This window comes from Schistocerca nitens, chromosome 4 (genome assembly GCF_023898315.1).
Source record: "Schistocerca nitens isolate TAMUIC-IGC-003100 chromosome 4, iqSchNite1.1, whole genome shotgun sequence".
In the NCBI taxonomy this organism is placed as follows: Eukaryota; Metazoa; Arthropoda; class Insecta; order Orthoptera; family Acrididae; genus Schistocerca; species Schistocerca nitens.
This window is the reverse complement of record NC_064617.1, coordinates 432,882,933-432,908,123: the sequence shown is the minus strand read 5'-3', so window position 1 is coordinate 432,908,123 and position 25,191 is coordinate 432,882,933. Positions and strand designations below refer to the sequence as shown.

Below are 25,191 nucleotides of genomic sequence, written 5' to 3'. Positions count from 1 at the left end.
ATTTTCTCGGAATTGCCAGGGTAGTGCACCTTACTCCTTTCACATTATGTTTTTTTAGTAGCCTACTAAAAGAGTAAAAATTTTGAAGTAAATCTGTGATGCCAACGTCTTGGCTTTCCCCTGTTAGTAGCCAGGCCTGCCTTACTGCACATATCGAAGCAATCTGCCACGTGAGTTCTGCGTGGCGGTGTTAACACCGCAATAACAGACTTTGGCCACATTGTTTTCTAATTTTCGTGCGTTTCTCTGAATACTTTGTGAAAGATCTTCAACGTCAATACTAACAAGTGCTATATCACTTAATTGTCTTTGCAAGAGCTACTGAATGCAATTATGAAATGTGTACGGTTCCATTAAAAAATCATACTTGTTGAAGTATCTCGGTTGATACCAGAGTTCAGTGCATTATCCATACAAAACATTGCGTGCTCCTCAGGTACTATTAAATGCAGTAAACCTCCTTTCGATAGCTGGAATCGTTAAAGAAATAAAAGGGATGTTACGTCTTAAATGACTCACCCTATATATGATCCTTGTGTCTACAAATATTTATAGGCTTCCTACTTCCCATAGTTATTTTGTTGTGACATGATCACAGCGTCGAAGACACGGTATATAAACAGTTTCCTACTATGAGAGCAGAAAGGAAAGGCTTTCTGAGCGTAGTGGATATGAGTAGTCACGAAAACACTTAATGCTATAAGCAGTTAATAGCTAAATCTGTTACTTATAAAAATTTACATCAAAAACTATTATTTATATTTATATGTCATGAATTTTATACTAACAAAGCTGTAAAAATTTGCAGCAATTATCGTTTCATGCGTTGTAAAAATCACCTTGAAATTCATCTTTTAAAGTTTGCATAGAACACTCAGTTCCCCAAATTTGGAAGATTTGTATATTCACTGCATTCTGTGGAGTAAAATGTGCCTCGTACTTCCATTGAACTGCTTGGCCATATCTCATCAATTTCGATCCGAGCAAGAAACCAAAGAGCAAATTGAGGAAATAGCTGCAGATCATGAGGTTTCAATTGCTGTGTCGTCTTGATCTTGTACGGGTACCAGTGTAAAATAGACCGCAAAACTTTCTATACTATTGACCATGGTATGGAGCACTACCCAGAACACGAGCTGCCTGGTGTATTGGTACGTAAGAAAAGCACTGACGAAAAACATTAGTGCGACTGCTGTAAGCGTCAGCAAAAAATGTCTTTTACTATGACGGAAGGCGGTAACAAATGAGCGAAACGTCATTCAATTTTTTTGCCAATTAATAGAGAGACTCTGTCTTTAGTTCTTGAGTGGAGAAGATGTATTTTTGTAAGATGTGTGTGGTAGCCATTTGTGTTGTCTGAATAATAATTATTATTGTAAGAAAACCAAGAAGCTATTCAGTTATCTTCAGCGTAATACGAAAATGTCATGTCACAATTACACCGAAGTGTGTTAATCGCAACAACATGGAAATAAGTTCACGTTAAAACTGAATCAAAGGAGAGAAACTATAAAAATCCAAAATTTAGGCATTAATTGAAAATAATTGATTTTTGGAAAAAAATTAATCTATTTATTTATGTAAACTTTATTATTATATTTGCACACTGGTCAGTTCCAGCAACAGCAACCCCGTCAATAAGGACTCCTACCACTTCCGGATGTCACACTAAGCTCACCAGTGTTTTCGACTGTCCTTATGATCATTAAACCATTCAATGACATCGGAGCTCTCGTTAAGCATTTCAGTCGGAGATACTCTCTCAGTGCAGCACTGTAATTGCTGCCACTTACATAAAACAGTTTCACTAACAACACTCGGTCTCCTTTCTCGATAGACGTACAATTCACTCAAGCTATAGCTCGTCAAATGACATAGTGAATCTCATATCGTCATGCATACAGGGTACAGCGCCAGATTTTCATCTGGTGGCCAAAATTTGAACTAATTTTTTTCCCAGCGCAAATCGGTTCCTCATTAACGGATTAGGATACTTACCAAGTTTCGGTGCCATACGATAATTACAGCCTACGCTGAACCTCTATGAGTAATTGCACGTTAATGATAATCACCCGTTACATTGTACAACAAGTCACGTAATCTCAGGAGAACTCAGTATCTTAGCTGTGAACGAGAGACATAATGAATATAAAAATAAATATTCACACTTACATTGAGAATGTCTTGAAGGATAAACTGAAGATAGCCACTCACATCTGGAACTGTCATCCAACGACGCCACGGAGGGTTTGAATTACAAGGGTGAATTGTAAAGCTAACGTCTCTGCTCTCACCGCGCTTATGATCTCTGTAGTGCTGCTGTGGCAACGGTGGACGCCATAGACACCACCAGACGGCCTGAATACTGTCCGGTCAAAAAAAAATGGTTCAAATGGCTCTGAGCACTATGCGACTTAATTTCTGAGGTCATCAGTCGCCTAGAACTTAGAACTAATTAAACCTAACTAACCTAAGGACATCACTCACATCCATGCCCGAGGCAGGATTCTAACCTGCGACCGTAGCGGTCGCTCGGCTCCAGATTGTAGCGCCTAGAACCGCACGGTCACTACGGCCGGCTACTGTGCGGTCCATTGTAACAGGTTGGTAATGCGATCTATTAGTTTGCTGCACAAGAGCTGGCCTAACGGCTGGCGTTTCCCCATAACTTCGACGCTCTATAGTGTCGATGGGTGACGTTCACAGATGTACACTGAAACGCCAAAGAAACTGATATAGGCATGCGTATTAAAATGCAGAGGTATGTAAACAGCCAGAATACGGCGCTGCTGTCGGCAACGCCCTTATAAGACACCAACTGCCTGGTTCAGTCGTTAGATCGGTTCCTGCTGCTACAATGGCAGGTTATCAATATTTAAGTGAGTTTGAACGTGGTGTTATAGTCGGCGCATGAGCGATGGGACACAGCATCTCCGAGGTAGCGATGAAATGGGGATTTTCCCGTATGACCATTTCAAGAGTGTGCCGTAAATCTCAGGAATCCGGTAAAACAACAAATCTCCCACATCGCTGCGGCAGGAAAAAGATCCTGCAAGAACGGGACCAACGACGACTAAAGAGAATCATGCAGCGTGATGGAACTACAAACGTTCCGAAAACTGATGCAGATTTCAGTGCTGGGCCATCAAAAAGTGTCAGCGTGCGAACGATTCGACGAAACATCATCGATGTGGCCTTTCGGGGCTGAAGGCCCACTCGCGTAACCTTGATGACTGCATGACACAAAGCTTTACACCTCGCCTGGGCCCGTCAACACCGACACTGGACTGTTGATGACTGGTCCGACAATGACATGTTGCCTGGTCGGACGAGTATCATTTCAAATTGTATCGAGCGGATGGACGTGTTGGGGTATGGAGACAACCTCATGTATCCTTGGAGCCTGCATGTCAGTAGGGGACTGCTCAAACTGGTGGAAGCTCTGTAATGCTGTAGGGCGTGTGCAGTTGGAGTGATATGGTACGTCTACATGCGACTGTGATAGGCGACACGTACGTAAGTATCCTGTCTGATCACCTGCATCCATTCATGTTCATTATGCACTCCGACGGACTTGGGCAGTTACAGCAGGACAAAGTGACACCCCATACGTCCAGAACTGCTACATAGTGGCTCCAGGAGCACTTTTCTGTGTTTAAACACTTCCACTGGCCACCAAACTCCCCAGAAATGGACTTCATTGAGCATATCTGTGATGCCTTGCAACGTGCTGTTCACACAAGATCTCCACCCCCTGGTACTCTTATGGATTTATGGACAGCCCTGCAGGATTCATGGTGTGAGTTCCCTCCAGCACTACTTCAGACATTCAGAAGCTGCGACATTGTCGCGAATAAAACAGTGACCCGTACATACAATAAGTTTCCTTTAATTTAAACGTCTATGGTCACAAACTTTTTGGTAACAGATTTTTAAGCATGGCTCAAGCATTTTCTTGTTCCTGCTCTGTTCATTTCATAGACTGCATTAATTAGATAATGTGGGTCATGCACTGTTATGGAATTTTATCATTCTTTTCTTGCAACGGTGTGCCGCAGCGCACGAGGGGCCCTCTGGAGGTCACGTTCCTCCAACCACTTCTCGCCTATGAGGAATTCTGGCGTCAGCGCTAACAGAGGGCGCTCATTATGTGCAGCACTATGTTTTCTTTCATTGTGGCTTCTTTAGCGATTTGTTTTATGGTTTTTAATATTATCCTGTGCACTATCCAAGGTGTTTATTACTTATGTCATTATCTAGAATATTCGCAGTAGAGCATATGTGAACTACTGTCTCTTAACTCTCCTCTTGTTAACAATCTTACTTTTGTGGTGTTCCATTTCATCGATTTTTATTAGTGTAATGCCTTTTATACGTTATAAGCTCATTAAAGACTTCAACTATAGTATCTCCCTTTATTTTACGCTGTTCAATTAAGTATTGAAAGCTAGTGTACGCCGACATTAGCGACATCTGGTGAACTTACAACAGAAACATCTTGTCGCTACTGTACGGCAGCTTGTTTTGAACACTAGTGCTACTTACAACATGACTCGTGCATATGATGTTATTTATATATATTTGGCGATGCTGGTGCTGATTTTGAATGTAACATTTGACATTGCCACTATGGCTGCAGTACATTAGGACGTTGGTTTTATAAAACAGGCATGCCTCTTCATACTTAAAGGGCACAAATGCCTATATGTGTCAGCAGTACTTTCCATTATGGCCTGTTTTTTTTTTCTTTTTTTTTTTAAGCTGTAGACAATCTGTGAAAGTATTTATGTTTTCTCCCATTTTTTGCTGCAGATCTGATGATGGTCATTACAGACCAAAACCGGTAATCTGTTAACAAAAAGTTTGTGACCATAGACGTAAATTAAAGGAAACTTCAGACATTAGTTGAGTCCATGCCACGTCGTGTTGCGGCACTTCTGCGACCTCGCGGGGGCCCTACACGATATTAGGCAGGTGTACCAGTTTCTTTGGCTCTTCAGTGTATGTTCCTGTCCTTAGTTTTTTCCTCATGACACCCTCAGCAATCTCTCTGTCGATAGGTATTTTTGTTTTTCCCTATACACCACTCTCCTTAGAAGTGCTACGAATCCTCCATAGAAAGATATAATCAAACTACAAATGAAACATTTGTTTTCAAACGGGAATATATTGCAATAACAATAAAAATAATGCAGTAACGTATTACCTCCCATTCTTTGCTGTCACTGTGCGTCAAAATACTCTATACAATATAAAAGACTATCTGATAAAAAGGTCCCCTGACACCATGACGTAATGCGGAATTGACCACTACATGTCACGAGAGGCGCACTCGCCTGTATGAAAGGTGACGTGGAATAGTCATTGTATGTCACCTGAGCAACAAATCAGTCAGTAGTATTTCAGCCCTCCCAATGCAGCCCAAACTGACTGCTGGTCAAGTGAGTGTGAAGTGTATAACGAAGGAACAGCCACTACTAAACAAAGATCAGGCAGGATCATGCACTCACGGACAAAAATTGTCGAGCAATCCGGAGGGTGATAGTAACCAAACGTATGAAATCATGGGAGGGAATCATTCGTTATTTCCTAAGTGCTAACAGCAGTCCACCATATAGAATGACTGTGCATATGGACTTAGTGAATGGGGCGCTCTTCATATATTGCACATTCCGTAGTCAATCCTAAGTGACTATTGAGGTTGTGTAAACGGCGACACCAGTGGACAAAGGATGACTGAAAAAGAATGATTTAGAGTGAGGAATCCCTCCATAGATGCCCATAGCGGCTGTTGGTGATGTAACTGTGAAGTGGATAGGCTGGTGAAGAACCATAGCTAAACCGAGAGCAGGCTGACGATGGAAGCGTTTTGTTTTAGCGAATGGCTGGAGAATGTTAAGCGCCATCATATGCAGTGCCGACAGTGAACTGTGAAGGAGGTGATGATGCAGTATGGGGTTGTTTTTCGTGGTAAGGATGTGGTCCTCTCATTGTGTTCCAGTAATCAATAAATGCGTAAGGCTGTGAACACATTTTACCACACAGTGTACTGCGTAGTACTAGAGGAACAGTTCGGAGACGATGAGTGTTTCTACCTGTATAACAATGCACCCTGCCATAAAGGGGCATCTGCGAGGTAATGGTTGGTGCACAATGACATTCGTGAATTGGGCAGGCTTTTGCAGAGTCTCGACCTTGGCCGAACTGGAAATCCTGTGGATGAGCTGAAACATCGACTCCGCTCCAAATCCCAGCATCCAATATCACTACCTTCTCGGGTTTCAGCCCTTGAGGAAGAATATGCAGCGATTTCTCCACTGACATTTAGATACTTCACTGAAAATGTTACCACCAGAGTTCAAACCGTTATAACAGAGAAGAGTGGAAACATCCCACGTTAATGTTCATTAACATGGTCTGCCTACATTTGATCGGATAGTGTACGAATACCATATAGTAAGACATAATTATATTATAGACCAAACAAGTGTTTACAAATAGAAATACATTTAATAACAATAAAAGTAAAGCAGTTCTGTAAATAGTACCAAGGCTATACACCTATTTTCGTTGTCTCAAGGTATCAATGGAATAACGCTATATGCATAGCAATATTTTACACCCTTACCTGCATCAGCTTTAAGGCTTCGATAAAGACATCAGCAACCTCAGCTTGCTTGTTCACATCAGGTTCGATTTCGTCCATCTTTTTGCCAAAAATGGAAGCGGTGACTACAGCCAGTGTAGCGTGGATGAGCATCCTCGTGATATCGTATTCAGTGCCTGCCGCTGCCGCCAGATGTTTGCACACGAACTCTGCACCCTCGTTGAATTGTTGCATGAAGTCTTTCATTAACTAGAAAATCGAAAAATGACTGACATCATGGACCGAAGGCACTGCTCTTCATTATCTTTGAACGACGTGCCTGTTTAAAGTGAGCAGCACTTCTTGCTCATGTAGTTACTAAAATTGAATTGGTAAGTTGGAGAAGAGGTCATGTCCCAGAAAGTAAATTTCTTCAGGAGATACAAAAAACAGTTTTACTACACAACGGTCTTCATCGTGGTATCGCGGATTTGCCATGTAGCAACCTGCTCCACGGTCAAACAACATCCGCGATTACAACATACTTTAGCCATCGACTGTGGTCACTAACCGAGGTTCAATGTAATGAAGATGACACCTTTTCGAAACTGACCATGTTGATGAGTCAACTAGCATTCTACCTGCAGCGGAATGATTCTGTTATGCACGTTTATAGCAACAAAGGACTTTGTTACGAGCATACGGGTTTATTCATAATGTGGCGAAAATACAACCACAAGCAAAATACAGCAAAACAGACAATGGTAAATATTCTTCATCTTTATATTGTTAATGGTTCGCGGGCAACTGGTACATACTATTATAAACTGATTCTGGCTCGTTATGTACGTATTTTAGAATTTTCTGTAAATCGTGTAGTTTGTTCTTTTTTTATTAGAATAGGTCCGCTACACGGTTGTTTATATGGACATGGCCCGTTCTTTAACTCAATACCTTTTTAACGAGCTCTTCTGTTGGTGGGACATGACCCCCAGTTATGTCAAACGAAGCTTATAGATACAAAGATCAGTTATCTCCGGTAAACGTAATTTGAAAAAAATATGGACATGACCGCCTTCTCCAACTGAGAGCTTCCATTACACTTATGGAGATATCCTCAGTGTCACTTACAGCGGTTGCTCAGTTTTTTGATCCATTTTCCTCTTCCTCGATTAAACTTATTGGCACTGATACAGTATTCACACTTCGCAATAAGTCACTAGTAAAGTCGTAATTGTCCAGAGGCATATTTCATAAAGTTACCACATGAACATTGGAGGGAACAGGGCAAATACTATGTTTCCTCCATAAGGAGGGTTGTGGGGCTCTAGAAATTTCTCTACAAGGGAAGAATCTTACGAGACATTCAAGTAGCCTATTCTAGAGTACTGATCATGTGTGCAGGATTAATATCAGTTCGCACTGCCGAAAGAGACTGAGAAAAATATAAGTACAAGATAGAGAAGCACATTTTATTTGTATTATTTAAGCACGCAGGTTCTCTAAATTTTAAGAGAAGTCCTTCACCTATTGCTTGGTGCTCTTCTTGTAGTCAGCGAATTAATTTTGAAGTGTTTCGTACGGCTGTGGATCGTCAATAGTGTCTGTTCTTTCAGACATGCATGTAAGTTTCACAGTTTTATTTAGTGTTCTAAGGTAATGTAGCTTTAGCTGTTCAGTTATTTATTTACTGTTCAAAGAAGATGAATGAATTCGAAATAATTTAAATATTTACACATTCCACGAAATTTTGTTAGTGTTTAACTGTGTTTTAACTGCTGCAGCATAAACGTAGTTGTTATAACTGGATCCTTGGTCTACAACAACAGTGATAAAGCATCATTTTAAACAAAATTAATGCAGACACATTTTGAATAGCAGTATGATAAATCTCGTCGTTGGTTTGATGAATGTGTATAATAAAGGAGAATCTCGCAGCTATTGTGGAACTGTTTAGTAAATCAAAGTGACACGAAACTTTCGAAATATCGGAAGAGCAAATTAATTAAATATAAACGGTAAATACGAGAAATTATGGTCTGGCATTAAAGATGATAGGTGGTACGAAAGTTTCGAAATGTTGAAAGAGCAGAGTAATTAAATATTAACTGTAAATACGAGAAAAGCTGGACTGACATGAAAGATGATCTTTGCATTTTATAGGAAGCTTGTTGTCTTAAGAGTAAACCGTCTATTATGTCTAAAGACAATCTGAATGAAATTATATTAGCACACTTAAACTCATGTAGTGGAAGCTTTATTTCCAGTACCATAGCCTGAAATGAATTACAAAATGGAGGAGTGATAAATGATAATATATAATTAAGAAAAAAGTGTCTTATGTAATGGAATTATATATTCAGAACAGAAGATTTATTCCCATTCTCGTCATGTGGTATCGCGATATAAAATGAAGATATTTACTGATTAGATCAGCAGCATAGGCACTGCATAATGAGTATAGATTAATCAAATAGTATCTGGAAGAAAAGAAGTAGTGTATGTTTGCATACAGATAATTTTGTTCTGTATTGAGATTAAGTGAAAATGTTAAGAAGCTGTAGAGTGGGCAAGTAAGAACAGTGGTATCGAAAGTATATAAAGAAGCCGAGTATATTTATGGTGATTGTCCTTCAGATGAAGAAATAATTGAAGTTATTATGTATTATGATTATGAACGTAAGGTGCGTGTAAAATGAGAATTAGGGCAATGATGCAGATAAAACCTCATCTCAGTCACGTTTGTAGAGCCTTAAGCATATACCGCAGTCACTGGTTGGATATGCTTAAAAAAATAACGCTGTGATGCTGATAGAGCTGTTACGCTGAACAATTGCTGTTACCAGGCGGGGTCGTTAAATTATATGACAGTCAAATGGGTGGCGCTGTTAAATAAATCTTGCGTCCACTGTTGTGGGAGTGGTTGAGGAAGTATGTATTTATTTGTTGCGTTTAAAGCAGACAGGATGCAAGTAAAATGAGAGTGTTCTTGTAAAGACGGAAATACTTAGAATGGTGATGTGCTTTATTACTTATGACAATTCATAGTACTAAAAACCTGTTACAAAAACTTAAATCGGCACTGACTCTTAAGGAATAACTACACACGTTTCCATGTGCATGAAGAATTTGTTGGAATGAATATAATTAATAATATTAAGAACGCATGTTTTCTATATATGTAAAATCTGTGACCCACAAAGATGTGGCTCAACAGTTGTAATATTGACAAAAAATACTTTTATTGGTATGTGATCTTCCCATTCAAAAGACCAAGTTACAGTTGACCCAATTTTTGGCATATTTGACCGAAGCAGCAATTTAGAGAGTTTTGCTTAGTCTGGGGACGTGTAATGCAACAAAGCTCTTGAAAGCATTTACTGCCCACTCCAGGAGAACGTGTGCCTATTGAAAAATATTTGCTTCCAGTGCATAACCCAGAAAATAAACTTTCACTGCATAGTGTCAAACTGTCCTCCTTACCATAGTACATAAATTACCTTTCTCTGCCTTTAGTCACCATTAAGTTCTTTACGCTTACCTCAGAGTGAAACGTGGGCTCAATAAGTCTGCGGTGTTCCTTCCAGATGTTTCCTTTACTGGTGATAAGTCCGTTGCCTGTGAAAGGGAGCAGGGGAGTAACTGCGTAAGCGTCCCTGCCACGCATTTTGACTCCTACCAGGAGCCTCTTGGCATCTGCGGGCCTTGTCACCACAACAATAAGTTTGGGACCGGCATAAAACCTGCGAAAGAAGCTGCAGTTACCCAGTATTCTGTGCGTTAACCGGTCATACATGTCGTTGTGCATGAATCTTTACCTTTCATAACGTAATGTTCTCTGCGGCATATTCAAGTGAATCACCTCAATTCGTAACCACAATTCATCACAAACTCCTTGAGCTGAGAACTGTTTTCAGAAATTTAAAAATATTGGACATCAGATTCAGATATAAAGAAAGCAACAGAACTGCAACCCTATATCATGTTCGTTGATTTATGGGTTTACAGGCGCTAAACGTCGAGGTTATCAGCGTCCTCACAAATATTAAAAGAAACTAACGAGGATAAAATGGCTGTAAACGTTATCATACTGACTCACTCACTCCAACCTCACTCGGGTCGATCCACACAATCACTCCATATCACACGCCGTAAAACAAAGGAAAATTAGTGAAAGGCTCTACACCTGGGGTGAAAACATAGTAACTAGTCTAACACTCAGAAAAAAGGGTTAGGCCAGTCACGATGTTAAGACATTAAGAACATATCCCTAAGACAATAAATTCCCGGGGCGACTGGAGCTTGAGGATACGATTAAGGGAACCAACAGAGCAAAAAACGAAGTCCTTCTGTTTGAAGTCATCCGTAAAGACAGCTGCAGAGTTGTGGTGCTCAGTTAATATGTCATAAAATAAAGTATTAAAAACATATGCAGGAGGAGTGCGATCTCATCTGTAGTGCACTACATCTAAAATTGCTCTGGACCTCTGCAGTAACCTTGGTGGCAGGTGGTTAAAGCCCTGGATTTGGGGCTATACTCACTTCATACGAAATGATCCCAGTGCACACTGCAGATGGGGTCCCAAACGGCACTGTTTCTCGTGGATGATTGGAGATAAAGCGTTCCAAAAAATGGTTCAAATGGCTCTGAGCACTATGGGACTTAACATCTATGGTCATCAATCCCCTAGAACTTATAACTACTTAAACCTAACTAACCTAAAGACATCACACAACACTCAGTCACCACGAGGCAGAGAAAATCCGTGACACCGCCGGGAATCGAACCCGGGAACCCTGGCGCGGGAAGCGACAACGCTACCGCACGACCACGAGCTGCGGCCTAAAGCATTCCAGTGGCGGGCGAGTAATAGTGTGGTATGCAGGTCGAGTCGGAGATACGGGGAACTTACAGGCCTGGCGCACAATAAGGAGCTGCCGCCTGAAGGTGAGCGGCTGTTCCCCAGCCTCAGCACACAGACGGGGTATAGGACTAGTCCTGTAAGCATCCACGTCCAGCCTAATCCCGTCATGGTGGATAGCATCAGAGTCGGAAACGTGATGGTACGCATTTCTCCTCCCTACACGAGGCATCACAACAGCGTTTCACCACGCAACGCCAGTCAACTGCTGTTTGTGTATGAGAAATCGGTTGGAAACTTTCCTCGTGTCAGCACGTTGTAGGTGTCGCCACCGGCGCCAACCTCATGTGAATGCTCAGAAAAGCTAATCATTTGCATATCACAGCATCTTCCTCCTGTCGGTTAAATTTCGCGTCTGTATCACATCTTCGTGGTGTAGTAATTTTAATGGCCAGTTGTGTACTTTATAACATTCAGTTCCTTCTGGATCTGGCTTTTAGGTCTCTCAGGTGTGGTGAGGATGACAATTCGGAGCCGAACATCAGGTCCAGAAATCTCACTGACTCTTTAAAACGCAGAACTATATCCCTCATATGCAAGTCAGATAAATTAAAATTACGACGAGAGCGATCAAATCGAGCACAGACACACTGATCAGCAAGAAACCGAAATCCCTCATTGCAGCCCACTCGTCTAACCTCTGCACTGTAAGCTGCAGCTGAAGAGTCGCTGTCGCAACAGTTGAAGAGGAACAGAAAACAGCAAAATTATCTACAAATAAGGAGCACTGCACAGGACTCTTTCCGTACATATGATACTGTTTATGGCCACGGGAAAACACTACCCTGAGTGACAACTCTCTCCTACTCAAAATGATTCGACAGCTTGTCATCAGATATCAAAGAATACACCCAGACAGTGATGTTTACATAAGAAAGCCTGCTGAATAGCCGACTTTAGTAGGGTCACGTTCTCGACAGCGGACCGAAATCTCCAGAATTCACACTGTGAGCGGCTAAGGAGTTGCCTGGTCCCTAACAAAGAGGCCATGTGACCGATAATCATTCGTTGCAGGATATTATCTACACAATTCGTTAAGGCGATGCTCCGGTAACTACTGCGACATTTGCTGTCCTTTCTTGGTTTAAGGAGAGGTATCAAAATTGCCCGTCTCCACGAGTTGGGAAAGTGACCTGCCTGCCATAGCAAATTCAAACATTCGAGGAGGATTTCCTCTGACACTGCTGGTAAATGTCGATGCATGCAGTATCGGATTTGGTAGTGACTGGGTGCAGTATCGCGAGCCTTCCGATTCCAGCTCCCACATGAAGAAAGGGCCGTTGTAAGAGTCAGAGTTGTGGGGTCTGAAATCCAACTGAATCCTCTTGACAGTGGCACATAGTGGCGAAACGCCAGATCCTGGATGTCATTGGCAATAGTCATTGCAAAATGCTCTGTTGTCGTCTGCGAGATGTACCTGGACGTTGTTTGGAGACACCCCTCTTTCAGCACTGCTGCTGTTGGTAGACGACCGTGTTAACCCGAAATCCTCCTCAGGGCTTCCCAAACTTGTGTAGGACAAGTGGAACGGTTGGTAGGATCCAGGAACGCTTGTATGATCTTTTTTTGTTCACCTTAATTACGTGTCGAACTTTGGTTCTCGCAACTGGAAAGGCTGTGAGGTTGTCTGGCGTTGGTCAGTATTTAAACTGTCGGAGAGCCGTGCGCCTTTCCTGAATTGCTGAGCGACACTCAAAACGGTCCGTCAAGGTACAGGTTGCCTCTTAAGATGACTTGAAGGTTTTGGGATGGATAAGTCAGTTGCATGATGGATCACTCATGTTACTCTGGACGCAGTTACGGTGTTCAAATAGTGCCATCTGAATAAACAGCATCCAATTAGTTCTGCTGACCATCGATTTCGGTGGCTGCCATTAACGTAATGCCCTACCAAGAAGGTTGATCCACAGTGGGAAATGCTCAGTAGAATGGAGGTCATCAGTTGCCTCCCTCTGTGCTGAGTTTGTAAGGGCTGGAGAGTAGAAAGAGATGTCGATGACTAAGCACGAGAAATAAGTGGAACAGGGTGTGTTGCAGATGCACAGCTCCAAGACTCGACCCCTATAGCAGGTACAGTTTGAGCCCTATAATATATTATGGGCATTGAATCACCGAGTGGCAGAAATTTGTGAGGAAGTTTTTTAATAAAACCTGTGAGAGCCCCAGAGTCTATCGCATCCTTTGGAGGTACGTACAGTGAGCAGATAGTGATCTTCTGACCCACAAAAACTGCAATGACTATTGCTTGCTGGTCAGTTACCAAGGAGAGAGCAGAAAAGCGGTGTGTGTTATCAACAAACACAGCACTCCCTTCCTTGGCCCTTTCCCCAGTCAGGTCATCCTTTGGGTGGATGGCATAGACCCATAATACAGGGCGTCAGTGGCCTTAAAACGTATTTCCTGCAAACACAAACACAGAGGTGTGTGCCTGTGCCCAGTTTCAGTTTCTCCACACGTGTCCTGAACCCATTTATGTTCCCCTGTAGTATGGGAGCCATTTGTCTCGAAGGTTGCGCTTGTCGTGGTGAGGTGCGCGCAACAAGTGGAGGTCCGGCCTTGGAGAAAGATGGCTGCCTTGAGTAGACTTCGCATTCCATTGGCTCTGTAGCAGAAGCAGCAGAATAGTCATGTCGAACGACATCGACATAGTCTGATGATGTACCGCCTGTTTTCGCTGTGGTGGAAGCTTTCCATTTGCTTTTTATCTCTGGAGGTGTCGGCAGCTCTGCAATGGTGCTACTGTGACTTTATCTGCTGTTTTCGCGATGGCTGTGAGCTTTGAAACAAATACAGTTTGACAAATGCTCTGACAAACGCAGGTACTACTGTTGACACTAGAAACTTCTGTTTATCTAGAAGCACTGGCTCTGGAAATAGGCTTTTTAAGAGCTGAGAAAAATGATGTAGTGAATGTGGAGAGCTACTTGGTCTTACAGATCTTATGGTGTCACCACGTGCCTACACCGTGCGTTTCGTTGTTTCAGTCTTGAGGAGAGGAGCAACCGTCTCCGTCATGGGCGGCTTTGGCATGTTTGCCGCAAGTGGTTTCGCCGTTATAACCTAAGGTAATGTGCCCAAAGCGCTGGCATTTAAAACAGCGCATTCGGTTGGAACATAGGGCTGTATGATTAGGTGAAGGAAACCTGCCGTGGTTTGCCCTGGGATTTTCGTGCTATTGAAGGTAAAGTTAAGGAGTCAGATTATACTACATAGCCTTTTATTTTTTTTTATTTAGGTTCTTTCTGTCTTCAGTCTTCTGATTGGTCTGATGTGGCCGCCATGAATTCCTCTACTGCACTTGCAACCTGTGTCCTTTGTCCTCTTATTTTCTGGATGCATTCTGATCTCTGCGTTCCCCTACAATTTTTAACCGCTACAGCTCCCTGAAGTATCAAGTAAGTTATTCCCTGGTGTCTTTACACATGTCCCATCATACTGTGCCTTCTTCTTTCCAGCGTTTTCTACATAATCCTTTCCTCACTTCATTCTATACATTTTCAGCCCACCTAATTTTCAAGATTCTTCTGTAGCAACACATCTTAAATGCTTCGATTCTATTCTTTTCCAGTTTTTCCACTGTTTCATTACTAGACAGTGCTATGCTCAAAACTTACATTCCCAGAATTTTTTCCTCAAATTAAGACCTATGTTTGATGCTAGTAGACTTCTCTTATAGGAATGTCCTTTTTTTCAGTGCTAGACTGCTTTTTATGTCCTTATTGCTCCGTCGGCCTTGGGCTACTTTCGTGCTTTCGTGCCAGGTATCAGAGTTCCTTAAGTTCATCTACTTCGTGATCCCCAGTCCTGGTGTTAAGTTTCTCACTGTTCTCATTTCTGCTACTTCTCTTTACTTTCGTCTTCTTCGATTCACTCTCAATCCATGTTCTGTAGTCATTAGACCATTTCGTTCAGCATGAGCTTTATTTATTCTTCATTTTCACTGAGTATAGTAATATCACAAGCGAATCGTATCACTGATTTCCTTTCAGCTTGAATTTCCATCCCACGATTGGACCTTCCTTTTATTCCAGTCCTTTATCTCTTGATGTGTAGCTTGAACAGTGTGAGCGGAAGACTGGATCCCCTGTCTCTTCTGAATCGACTCCTGTTTTCTCTTGTGTCACATCAGACAAACCTTCCCCTTCCAAGAAGTCTGCCATCTCCTTTGCATTTAATACTGGAATTCCCGTTGCATCCGTAATTTTATCACCTTTGCTTTCAATTTCACCGAAGGCTGTTCTGACTTTACTGTATATTGAGTCAGTCCTTCCAACAACCATTTCTTTTTCGATTTCTTCACTTTCTAGAAGTAGCCATTTCGTCCAAGATCTGATTTCGAAATCTCAGCCTGACAATGATGTAATCTAACTGATATCTTTCCTCATCTCCCGTCCTTTTCCAAGTATACCTCCTCCTCGGACAATTCTTGAAGCGAGTATTGGTTATTACTAGCCGAAATTTATTGCACAACTCAATTAGTCTTTCTGCTCTCTCGTTCCTAGCATCAAGCCTATATTCTCTCGTAACCCTTTCTTCTACTCTTTCCCCTACGGCTGCATTCTAGTCCCCTTGATTATTAGATTTTCATCTCCTTTTATGTTCTGAATTACCCGTTCAATATCCTCATAAGCTTTCTCTATCTCTTCATCTTCGGCTTCCGACGTCGACATGTATACCTGAACTATAGTTTTCGGTGTTGGTTTGCTGTCGATTCTGTCGAGAACAACCCTATTACTGAAATGCTTACAGTAACTCACCCTCCTCCCTACCTTTCTATTCATAACGAATCCTACTTTCATTATGTCATTTTCTGCTGCTGATGATATTACACTATACTCATTTGACCAGAATTCCTTGTCTTTTTTCCATTTCACTACACTGACTCCCACTGTATCTAGATTGAGCCTCAGTATTTCCCTTTACAAATTTTTCTATCTTCTCTGCGACGTTCAAACTTTTGACATTCGATACCCCGTCTCGTGGAACGTAATCCATTCGTTGGTTATTCAGTCTTTGTCTCATAGCCACCTCCCCTTTGACAATCCCTTCCCGCAGATCCGAATGGAGAACTAGTCGAGAATCTTTTGCCAAACGAGAGATCATCACTACACTTCTTCAATTAGAGGCCACATGTCGTGCGGATATACTTTATATGTGTTTAATTCATTAATTTCCTTTGCCTTCCGCATCATCATACCGTTGATCATCGCCGATTCTTCCGCCTTTATGTGCATTTTCCCACCCCAAGGGCAATAGAGTGCACTGAACCAATGTCCGCTCCTCGGCACCCTTTGACAAGGCCATTGGCTAAATGAGTGTGACTTCTTATGCCCGAACTCTTCGGCCGCCATTGATGTTGATTTTTATTCGAAATTTAAACGGTACCGGGGTTCGAACCCGGGAATGAGGTCGTTTCGATTACTAATAAAAGGGGCAACCCTTTTTTTTTATAGGGAATTATTTTTGAGCTTCATCAGACTGAGCATTTTCGCAGACAACCGAAAGACAATTTTAAAAAATGGAATGTAGTGAATTCGTACCCGCGAATTGGTTGCCACATTGAGCGACGTTTGCCACTATTTTGTAGGCTACCGACATTCTTCTTTTTTTTACAGTTTCTCAATACTTGAAATAAGGAAAACATCTTTTATTTTAATTAATTTTTTCCTTTCTTTAGTTTTTATTGGTTTATTTATTTATTTTGTACTTTCGGTTTGTTAGGGCCACAGTCAGCTACAGGTGGAAGGAGACAAGGTAAACAGGTATCGAATCCCGAAGCTTGGCCACAATGCATCACAAATGTTCAAATGTATGTAAATTGCTAAGGGACCAAACTGCTGGGATCATCGGTCCCTAGACTTACACAATACTTAAACTAACTTATGCTAAGGACAACACATAGAGCCATGCCCGAGGGAGGACTCGAACCTCCGACGGGAGGGGCCGCGCAATCCGTGACATGGCACCTCAAAATGGGCAGCCACACCACGTGGCAATGCATCCCATCTCCCGCCGCCGTGCTGCACCCTCACACTCACATTATTTTCACTTATTTATTTATTTAATTTTTTGTGCACATATATAACACATTAAAACCAATCCACCCAACTGGAACGCTTGAAATCCCGCCAAGTGATGAAGGATGGTAGGCGGGCCGAATCCAAGCTGTAGGCGCGACATGATTTATTGCGTATCGGATGGGCACCTGTCGCGCCGGGAACACGCCAACTTAGTGGAGGAGTGGTAAAAATGCTGTTAAGATAATTGGCAAGATACGAGCGATAACGTGAACTGCGCGCAGTCTCCGCATGTGGAGTCTGCAAGTATTGCTAAAAATCAAAGAGCAAGTTATGAGTATTTCCGTATAGCTATAGCAGAGTCATGCTGTTTATCCAGAGAACCTCCAGAGACTTTGTTGAAAGAAAATATTCCACCACTGGGTACAGAAAGGACTCGGGGTCAATAACATACGGTGACACTTGTAGTAAACACGCTACCATTAGCCTTTCCAACAGCCAGACGTCCGCAACGGCTACACAGTTGACTCGGTGGTGATCATCGTCGACACTACGACATACGGTGCAGAGGGAGAATCCGCCAGCCCTATGGTATGGACCCGCTGTTTATTTCCATACTTCCCACAGGTCGCATAATATCAAGTCCATCAGATATGCGTCGGAAAGAAGCTTTTATGAATGTGCCGCTATATCACAGTCCACCGCAACAATGAGAAGTTGTGATCTGCTACACGGGTGACACTAAGCGGCCGGCGCTTTCGTGGAAGTTCGGCGCGAGCATAACTGAGTTGCAGTAAGAAAGCCACGGTGTGTGCCAGCGCAGGCCTGATGCTACCGACTGGGACCGTTGGGGAGAGGGATACTGGCACAAGGACGGCAAGTAAATCAGGCGTAAAGGAGGCCTCGACATTGTGCCATTGTTTATGCATCGTGGCCATGTAAAGTGCTGCTGCACGACAACGGACGTTCGTAACACCAAGCCCTCCTGCACGAAGGGGATGAGTAAGAGTGTTACTGCGTAGTTTGAAGATGGGCCCAGCCGTCAGCAAGTACCCTAATGCCGCGTGAATATAACGTCCTGTCGTACTCGGCAGTGGTAGAATTTGCGTAATATGAACCAATATAGATGCCACATAGGCATTCAGTTAGGCAAAACGCTACAAAGTATCGAGGCGGCGTAGCGAACTGTGACTGATCACCATAGGGGTAATTCTCAAAACTTGACGAAAGCTGACCACCGCTGTATGGCGTCTTGACGACGTAAGGGTGGTCCCAAGATAGCTTAGACGATGGACGTTGTGCACGGGCGCCAGATTTTCCGGGAGTAGCCCGCGACAAATAGACAGTGGCGTGGATTTGCGCACATTCATCACACTTCCACCCTCTCTTCCATGAACCGCAATGGTGTCGAGGATCCGTGAGACCTCCTCCCGAGAACGAACCAGCAGCATGCATGAGATCGGAATGTGTAACCGCGAATCACGTAAGGAGAGTCCAGACAACTGCGTTGTCAGCAGACTTATGAGCGGCTCCATCGTCACTGCATAAAGGTACATGGTCCAACCGTTGAATCTGTACCGGACTCGCCACACGCCCATTGACCTGGATCAATGAATGCACGCTGCTAAAGAGCCGCCGAAGGACGCTATTGAAGCGACCAGGGGAGCAAACCCGTTCTAAGACAGAATACAGGATGACATATAGAACCCTGTCATACTCGCTGTCAATATCTACATCTACGATCTCCGCACTAAATCTGCCCGTCTCTGCCAGCCCAATCTCCTCACGACACTCTCCAGTTGTTGTCTGAACGTTAACTGTGCCACCTGGCGTAGTTTGCGTGGTGGAGCGAACAGGTGGCAAGAGGGGTCAGCGGCGCGCCGCTAACATCGACGCAAAAATCTTGTAATCATTATTTAATAAGGTGATAGGGCGGTAGTAGCTAGTAGTAATTTCAAACATCGATTTGTAAACGGGAACCCTAATACCCTCGAAAATGCTCGCACAATCGAAGTTGCAGACGTGAGTACCTCATTATAAGTCTTCGTCCATCGTGTAGACTTGACACCACAACACGTACGATAAAATTCATTAGGGTGCCCGTCGATGCTAGTGACTTGAACAGTGCACCTCTGAAGATAGCGGTACTGACCTCCTTGGAGGTGGAATGTTCCATTAACGTAACCCTCTCCTCAAGCGTGAGGGTGCGCGGAACGTCCACGGCGATAGGATCGTAGTCCAGGACGGCTCCATCATCGCCACGGTAGATTCGGCGATAACGTTCGACAAAGCTGTCGACGATGCCCGCTTGGAAGGTGACCCGCTGCGCACGGTGGTCTACGAGTTCGGTCACTAACTTTCATTTGCAGTGTCTGCGATCATGGGCAATATGATGCATGGACAGGTTCTTCTGCCTCACCACAATGGGTCTGCGACCTCGCACCACAACTCCATGTAGTTTCCGGCGAGTAATCGCTGGTAGCTTCGCCTTAATCATGCTGCATTCAATTTTCACTTCTGGGGAAGGTGACTGGCCGTCAAGGTCACGGAGCGCGCTGAAGTAGAGGTCTGTAGTGTACCTGTGCCAAGCGGCTACCTCCATGCTGTAAGTGCAGAATATGCGCCGGAGCATCGGTTTGGCACATTTCAGCCACCAGTCCCTCATGGATGCGTAAGGATCGGAGACTCCGTTCGCATCATCTCCACGCCTCCGTGATACGTTGGCGACAATCATGATCCTGCATTTGCTAAGTTTCCATGGTGCACGATAGCTCCAAACCTCCTGGCGGGAAAGGAGCAATGTACGCATGACGCGCAGTAATAAGGCCAGCGTTCGACAGTGAGCACCGCATCAAGCAGTCTACGACAGACATAAATGCGGTCTAACCGACTTGCAAAATGACTTGTAGGAAACGTGAATCCTGGGTCGTCTGCGCGCCATATCTCCCATGTATCCCATAGCGCTAGATCATGAACAACAATAAGGCGCAGCTCCTGGCACGGTGTAAAATTCCGGTATTGATCTTTCCGGCCGAGAACGCGCTTAAAGTCCCCTCCAAGGAGAAGACGTTCACGACGACCTAAGAACAGTGTGGCAATCTCCTCCGCATAAAATGGTGTTGTTTAACGCCGACGCCTGGTACCAGAAGGCACATAAAAATTAATGACACGTGTGGAGTGAATCGCCAGTGCCATACCCTGGCAGACGGGAGATACATGACGTCATCAATCAGGATGCCTCCGGGTACCTAGACCTCCACTACACGGTCAAGGTGATCGCCATGAGAAGCATAACAACCATATCCTACTTTCCGGGAGAGAGCTGCTAAATTCAGCTCCTGTAACAGTGCAGTGTCTAGTTCCGAAGCTCATATCACTTCTTTCAGAAGAAATGACATTCAATGTCGCAATACGGTATGCATGGAGATGTGCTCTAACCAGGCTGGGAGGCTGCGGTTCGCTGCCATGAAGATGCGCGGGAACCCGGCGGCAGGCGCTACTGGTGCCCCTCACATGGCAGAAGCTGACATCAGCAAGTCGGCATCTGCTGTTCCTTCAAAATCCTCGCTACACGTCCGCGGTGACTCCGCCGCCGTGGTATCCATATGTTCAAGGGCTGCCGACACTGCCAGATCAGCTGAACTTCCCTTCTTCAGTGGGCACTTCAGAGGAAGGAACATCCCGTTCCGTCAAGACGAGAGCCACTGAGAGCGGCCGCTCCACAGACGCACTGACGACGTCGTCGTCGTCCACGGTCTCAGACGCTGAAACGTTGATTTCCTCAGCAGTTAGTTTATCATCTGGACAGGACGATGAGTAACGGAAACAGAGTCCCTGTTTAGTCGCTTTCAAAACGCGCTCGCACGCGGCGTCATCGATTATTTTAACGTAAACGGTGTTGCTGAGAATCGGGAGGTGGATAGCCAGAAGTTGTGATGGCGGGATCTTCGTCTCCTCACGAAGGAAACGTTCCACATCTAAGCGCTCTGTCCTTCATATTCTGGGAAAAAGTTGAAACGGAATGTTGATTTCCTGAACTTGTCATGCTCTCAATGGGCGCAGGCTAAGTCGCGATGTAAGCAAACACGAGCTCACACGCTTCGCAGGTGGAAGTACGACACGCCCACTCTGGGCGGCCGCTAAAGTCAGACTGGCCTTAGACCACGGGTTCTACCCCTAGATCCCCATCGACCCTTTTCATTACATTTTGCACGTCGGCCATCCCTCCTTGAGGTCACTCATCTTTCAATTCCTCCTTAGGAGTGTCGACCAGATCTCTATATGACACTGCAATAGTTCAAGAAGTTGCTTAGCTACGTTTCTATTGCACGTTCTGCAAGCCATTTATCCTTCCGGAGGTTTTTCTTTTGTTGTTTCAACCAACATAGTTCCATTACTCAGTAGCTTTAATGGTTTTAGCCTACCTGCGATGCCCTCTAAATTTTTTAATGTAAAAGGACGAAAAGTTCTCACAGTTTCTCTCTTTCCGTTTCACAATCGAAAACAGATTTTGACCGCAGCTTTCGCTCTGTTAGGTGCTATTCCATAAAGAGCCCAGTGTAATCCCCGTGGCCGAAAAACTGGCTACATGAGCCCTCTTGCCTTACTAGGTGTTAGTACTTAACAGCAGCCCACCCATACTGCTCAGAGGAGAAGAATTTCGACGTTTCCATCTCGGTCCCACGAGTAACTGGCGAAATATAGGTCCACCTAGACAGAGTCCCAAGTGCCTAGGTAAGCCTTGTTCGACTGAGGTTCTGCAGGTTCCCAGAGGTTGCCTGCTAATGACTGTTCCATGTCAACAGCCATGCATCTCATCGTCGCGCAGCCCATCTTGAGATGAGGGTTTTTTTTTTTTTTAATAGAGAGTTTTAGCATTCTCACGATCCAGATGGTCTAGCCAAGATCTCCACCGCCGCAGCATACAGTACTCGCTGAAGAATGCCCAGAGCTTACGGTGACAGACGAGTGCCAGCACCTCCCAGTTTGCAACTCATGATCCCTGGGATCGCCAAGCTCATACCCTGCTAACGAATGCTGAGTCCCTGAGGGCAACGCTGTATCACTGACCTTCAAATAGTTCAAATGGCTCTGAGCACTATGGGACTTAACATCTATGGTCATCAGTCCCCTAGAACTTAGAACTACTTAAACCTAACTAACCTAAGGACATCACACACATCCATGCCCGAGACAGGATTCGAACCTGCGACCGTCGCGGTCGCGCGGTTCCAGACTGAAGCGCACAGAACCCTTCGACCACAGCGGCCGGCTACACTGACCTTCATTTACGTCGTAGTTCTGTGACATTTACTCACTTCAAATATAACAAATTTGGAACAAAATTAAGTTTTTAGTGCCAATAAACATGAATTCTGAAAAACACCATACATGTGTAAAGTATTTTTCATGCGTGATCTAACAGTCATATTCAGAGATGAACTGGTAGGTTAGGTATTTCTAGACTTTCGAAAAGTAACTGATTATATACCACATAAACGTCTAGCAAAGAAACGCATTCGTGTGAGATTTTTGGACAGTTTTTTTCCACTCAAATGAGTTCCTTGACCAATATGACTCTGCACATCATACTGGATGGAGAGTCTTTCATAGAAGTAGTTTTCGGGATACAAGCGGTAATCGCTTATTTGCATGCCTCTTATTAAGGACCCAGCGAATGTTATTACTTGTGAGCTCTCGATTTTCGCAGATGTTGTTGTTGCAAGAAAGATTTCGTTAATGCCGGACTATCGGCCCATAGCTAGTCCAAATATTAGCAATCACTTCTTAATAAGCTGTAAAAACAGGCAAGTTTGTAACTGAGGTATTAGTTTGTAACAAAGACGCGTCCTAGCTTTTTTTTCCTTAAATACTGTAACTCGGGTAGCTTTCAGCACGTATCTCTGATGGAGTGCGTTCTTGCATAGTGCTGTCACTAGTGATGGTAGCGAGAAGTATATTCATTACACATGATACCAAGCCATTTTGTTTGCAGATGAAAAAACTTTGTTTGCAGATTTTTTGGAAAATAATTTTTTTAAATACACGGGCGGAAAAAAAGCCACAAGACCAAAAGGTTGTGCGACATAAAAAAGAAAGTCAGTAGGCGTGTTTCTACGTATGAAACGTGGTGTCTATTGAGCTTTCGCGCCAGTCGCATAAGAGTGGAGCTAGTAGAGCCAATATGAGGTTGCAAATCTGGTTTGCCGTAAATACACGCTGTAACGGTCGTGAGAGTTTGTTACTATTGAGACTAGACATGGTGAGTTGATGTTAGTCAAGAATGCCTTTAAGGCCACAAAGACGCCTTTACCAACATCTCATTGAGTTTGAGCGACGTCATGTAACTGTGCTACAGGAAGCTGGATGTTCCTTTCGCAACATTACAGAAAGACTTGGCAGGAATCTAGCCTTTGTACATGATTGGTGGTAATGGTGGTCAGGAGAAAATACGGACGGCCACGTGGTACTAGCGAGAGGGAAGACCATCGTGTTCGGCGTATCGCTCTGGAGCATCGTACTACATGTGCAGCAGGAAGTTGAGCAGCAGTTGGCACTACAGTGACACAAAAAATTGTTGCAAATCGGTTATTTCAAGGACATTTCCGAGTTAGACGCCCTGTATCGTGCATTCCACTAACCCCAAACCACCGCCATTTCCGACTTCAGTCGTGTCAAGCGAGAGCTCGTCGGAAGGCGGAGTGGATCTCTGTTGTGTTTTCTGACGAAAGCTGGTTCTGCCTCGGTGCCAGTGATGGCCGTGTGTTGGTTAGAGGGAGGCGAGGTGAGGGCCTGTAACCAACTTGTCTGTGGCTTAGACACACTATACCTACATATTCCGCTACGATCTGGAGTGCGAATTCGAATAGCAACAGGAGCGCTCTTGTGGTTACCCCAGGCACTCTGACTGCCAGTTTATACGTCAGTCTGATGATTCGACCTGTTGTGCTGCCATTTATGAACAGCATTCCAGGGGGTGTTCTCCAACAGGATAACGTTCGCCCACTTACCTCTGTTGCAACGCAACATTCTCTAAACTGTGTCGACGTGTTGCCTTGACCTGCTCGATCACCAGACCTGCTTTCAATCCAGCACGTACGGGACATCATGAGACGACAACTCCAGCGTCATCCACGAACACCATTAGACGTCCCTGTACTGACCGACCAAACGCAACAAGCATAGAACTCCATCCCACAAGCTGACTTCCGGCACCTGTACAACACAGCGCATGCATGTTTTCATGGTTGCATTCAACATTCTGAAAGTTACTTCGGTTATTAAATTAACAGCATTTTATATTTGCAGTGACTTATCTGTCGCTTATTTTAACCTGTGACCTGGCGAATTAATCATTTTCATACGTAAATTGATTTCTCTCCATCAATTACTTTTTATTGTTACGATCTTTTTCCTGTCAGTCTATAACACACAGTTACTCAGAGCATTGTCTTAAATGGGTCATGACTTTGTATTCTCTCTTAGCACTGAACTTGTAAGTAAATGTCTAAATGCTTCAACTAATTACTTTTCTTAAAGGACATTGTGTTAAATATAATTTTTGTTTCCTGTTTTTTACCTCATTTAGTTCTGTTGAACCCTTGTGTAATACAATGTGTAAAACCTTTTGTTACTTACGTTGTTTAATGCAGTTTAATTTTTTATT

The 25,191-nt window shown here is 43.7% G+C and overlaps 1 protein-coding gene across 1 annotated transcript in view; it reads right to left on the bottom strand.

The window, feature by feature from the left end:
* The window catches only part of LOC126252357 (cytochrome P450 4C1-like), a 112,194-nt gene that overhangs the window by 78,507 nt on the left and 8,496 nt on the right, over positions 1–25,191 (bottom strand). The window contains exons 2-3 of the mRNA XM_049953248.1: positions 10,128–10,329; positions 6,629–6,856 (exon numbers count right to left, since the gene is read on the bottom strand). Coding sequence (XP_049809205.1) covers positions 6,629–6,856; positions 10,128–10,329 — 430 coding nt within the window. The remainder of the gene's footprint in view (positions 1–6,628; positions 6,857–10,127; positions 10,330–25,191) is intronic.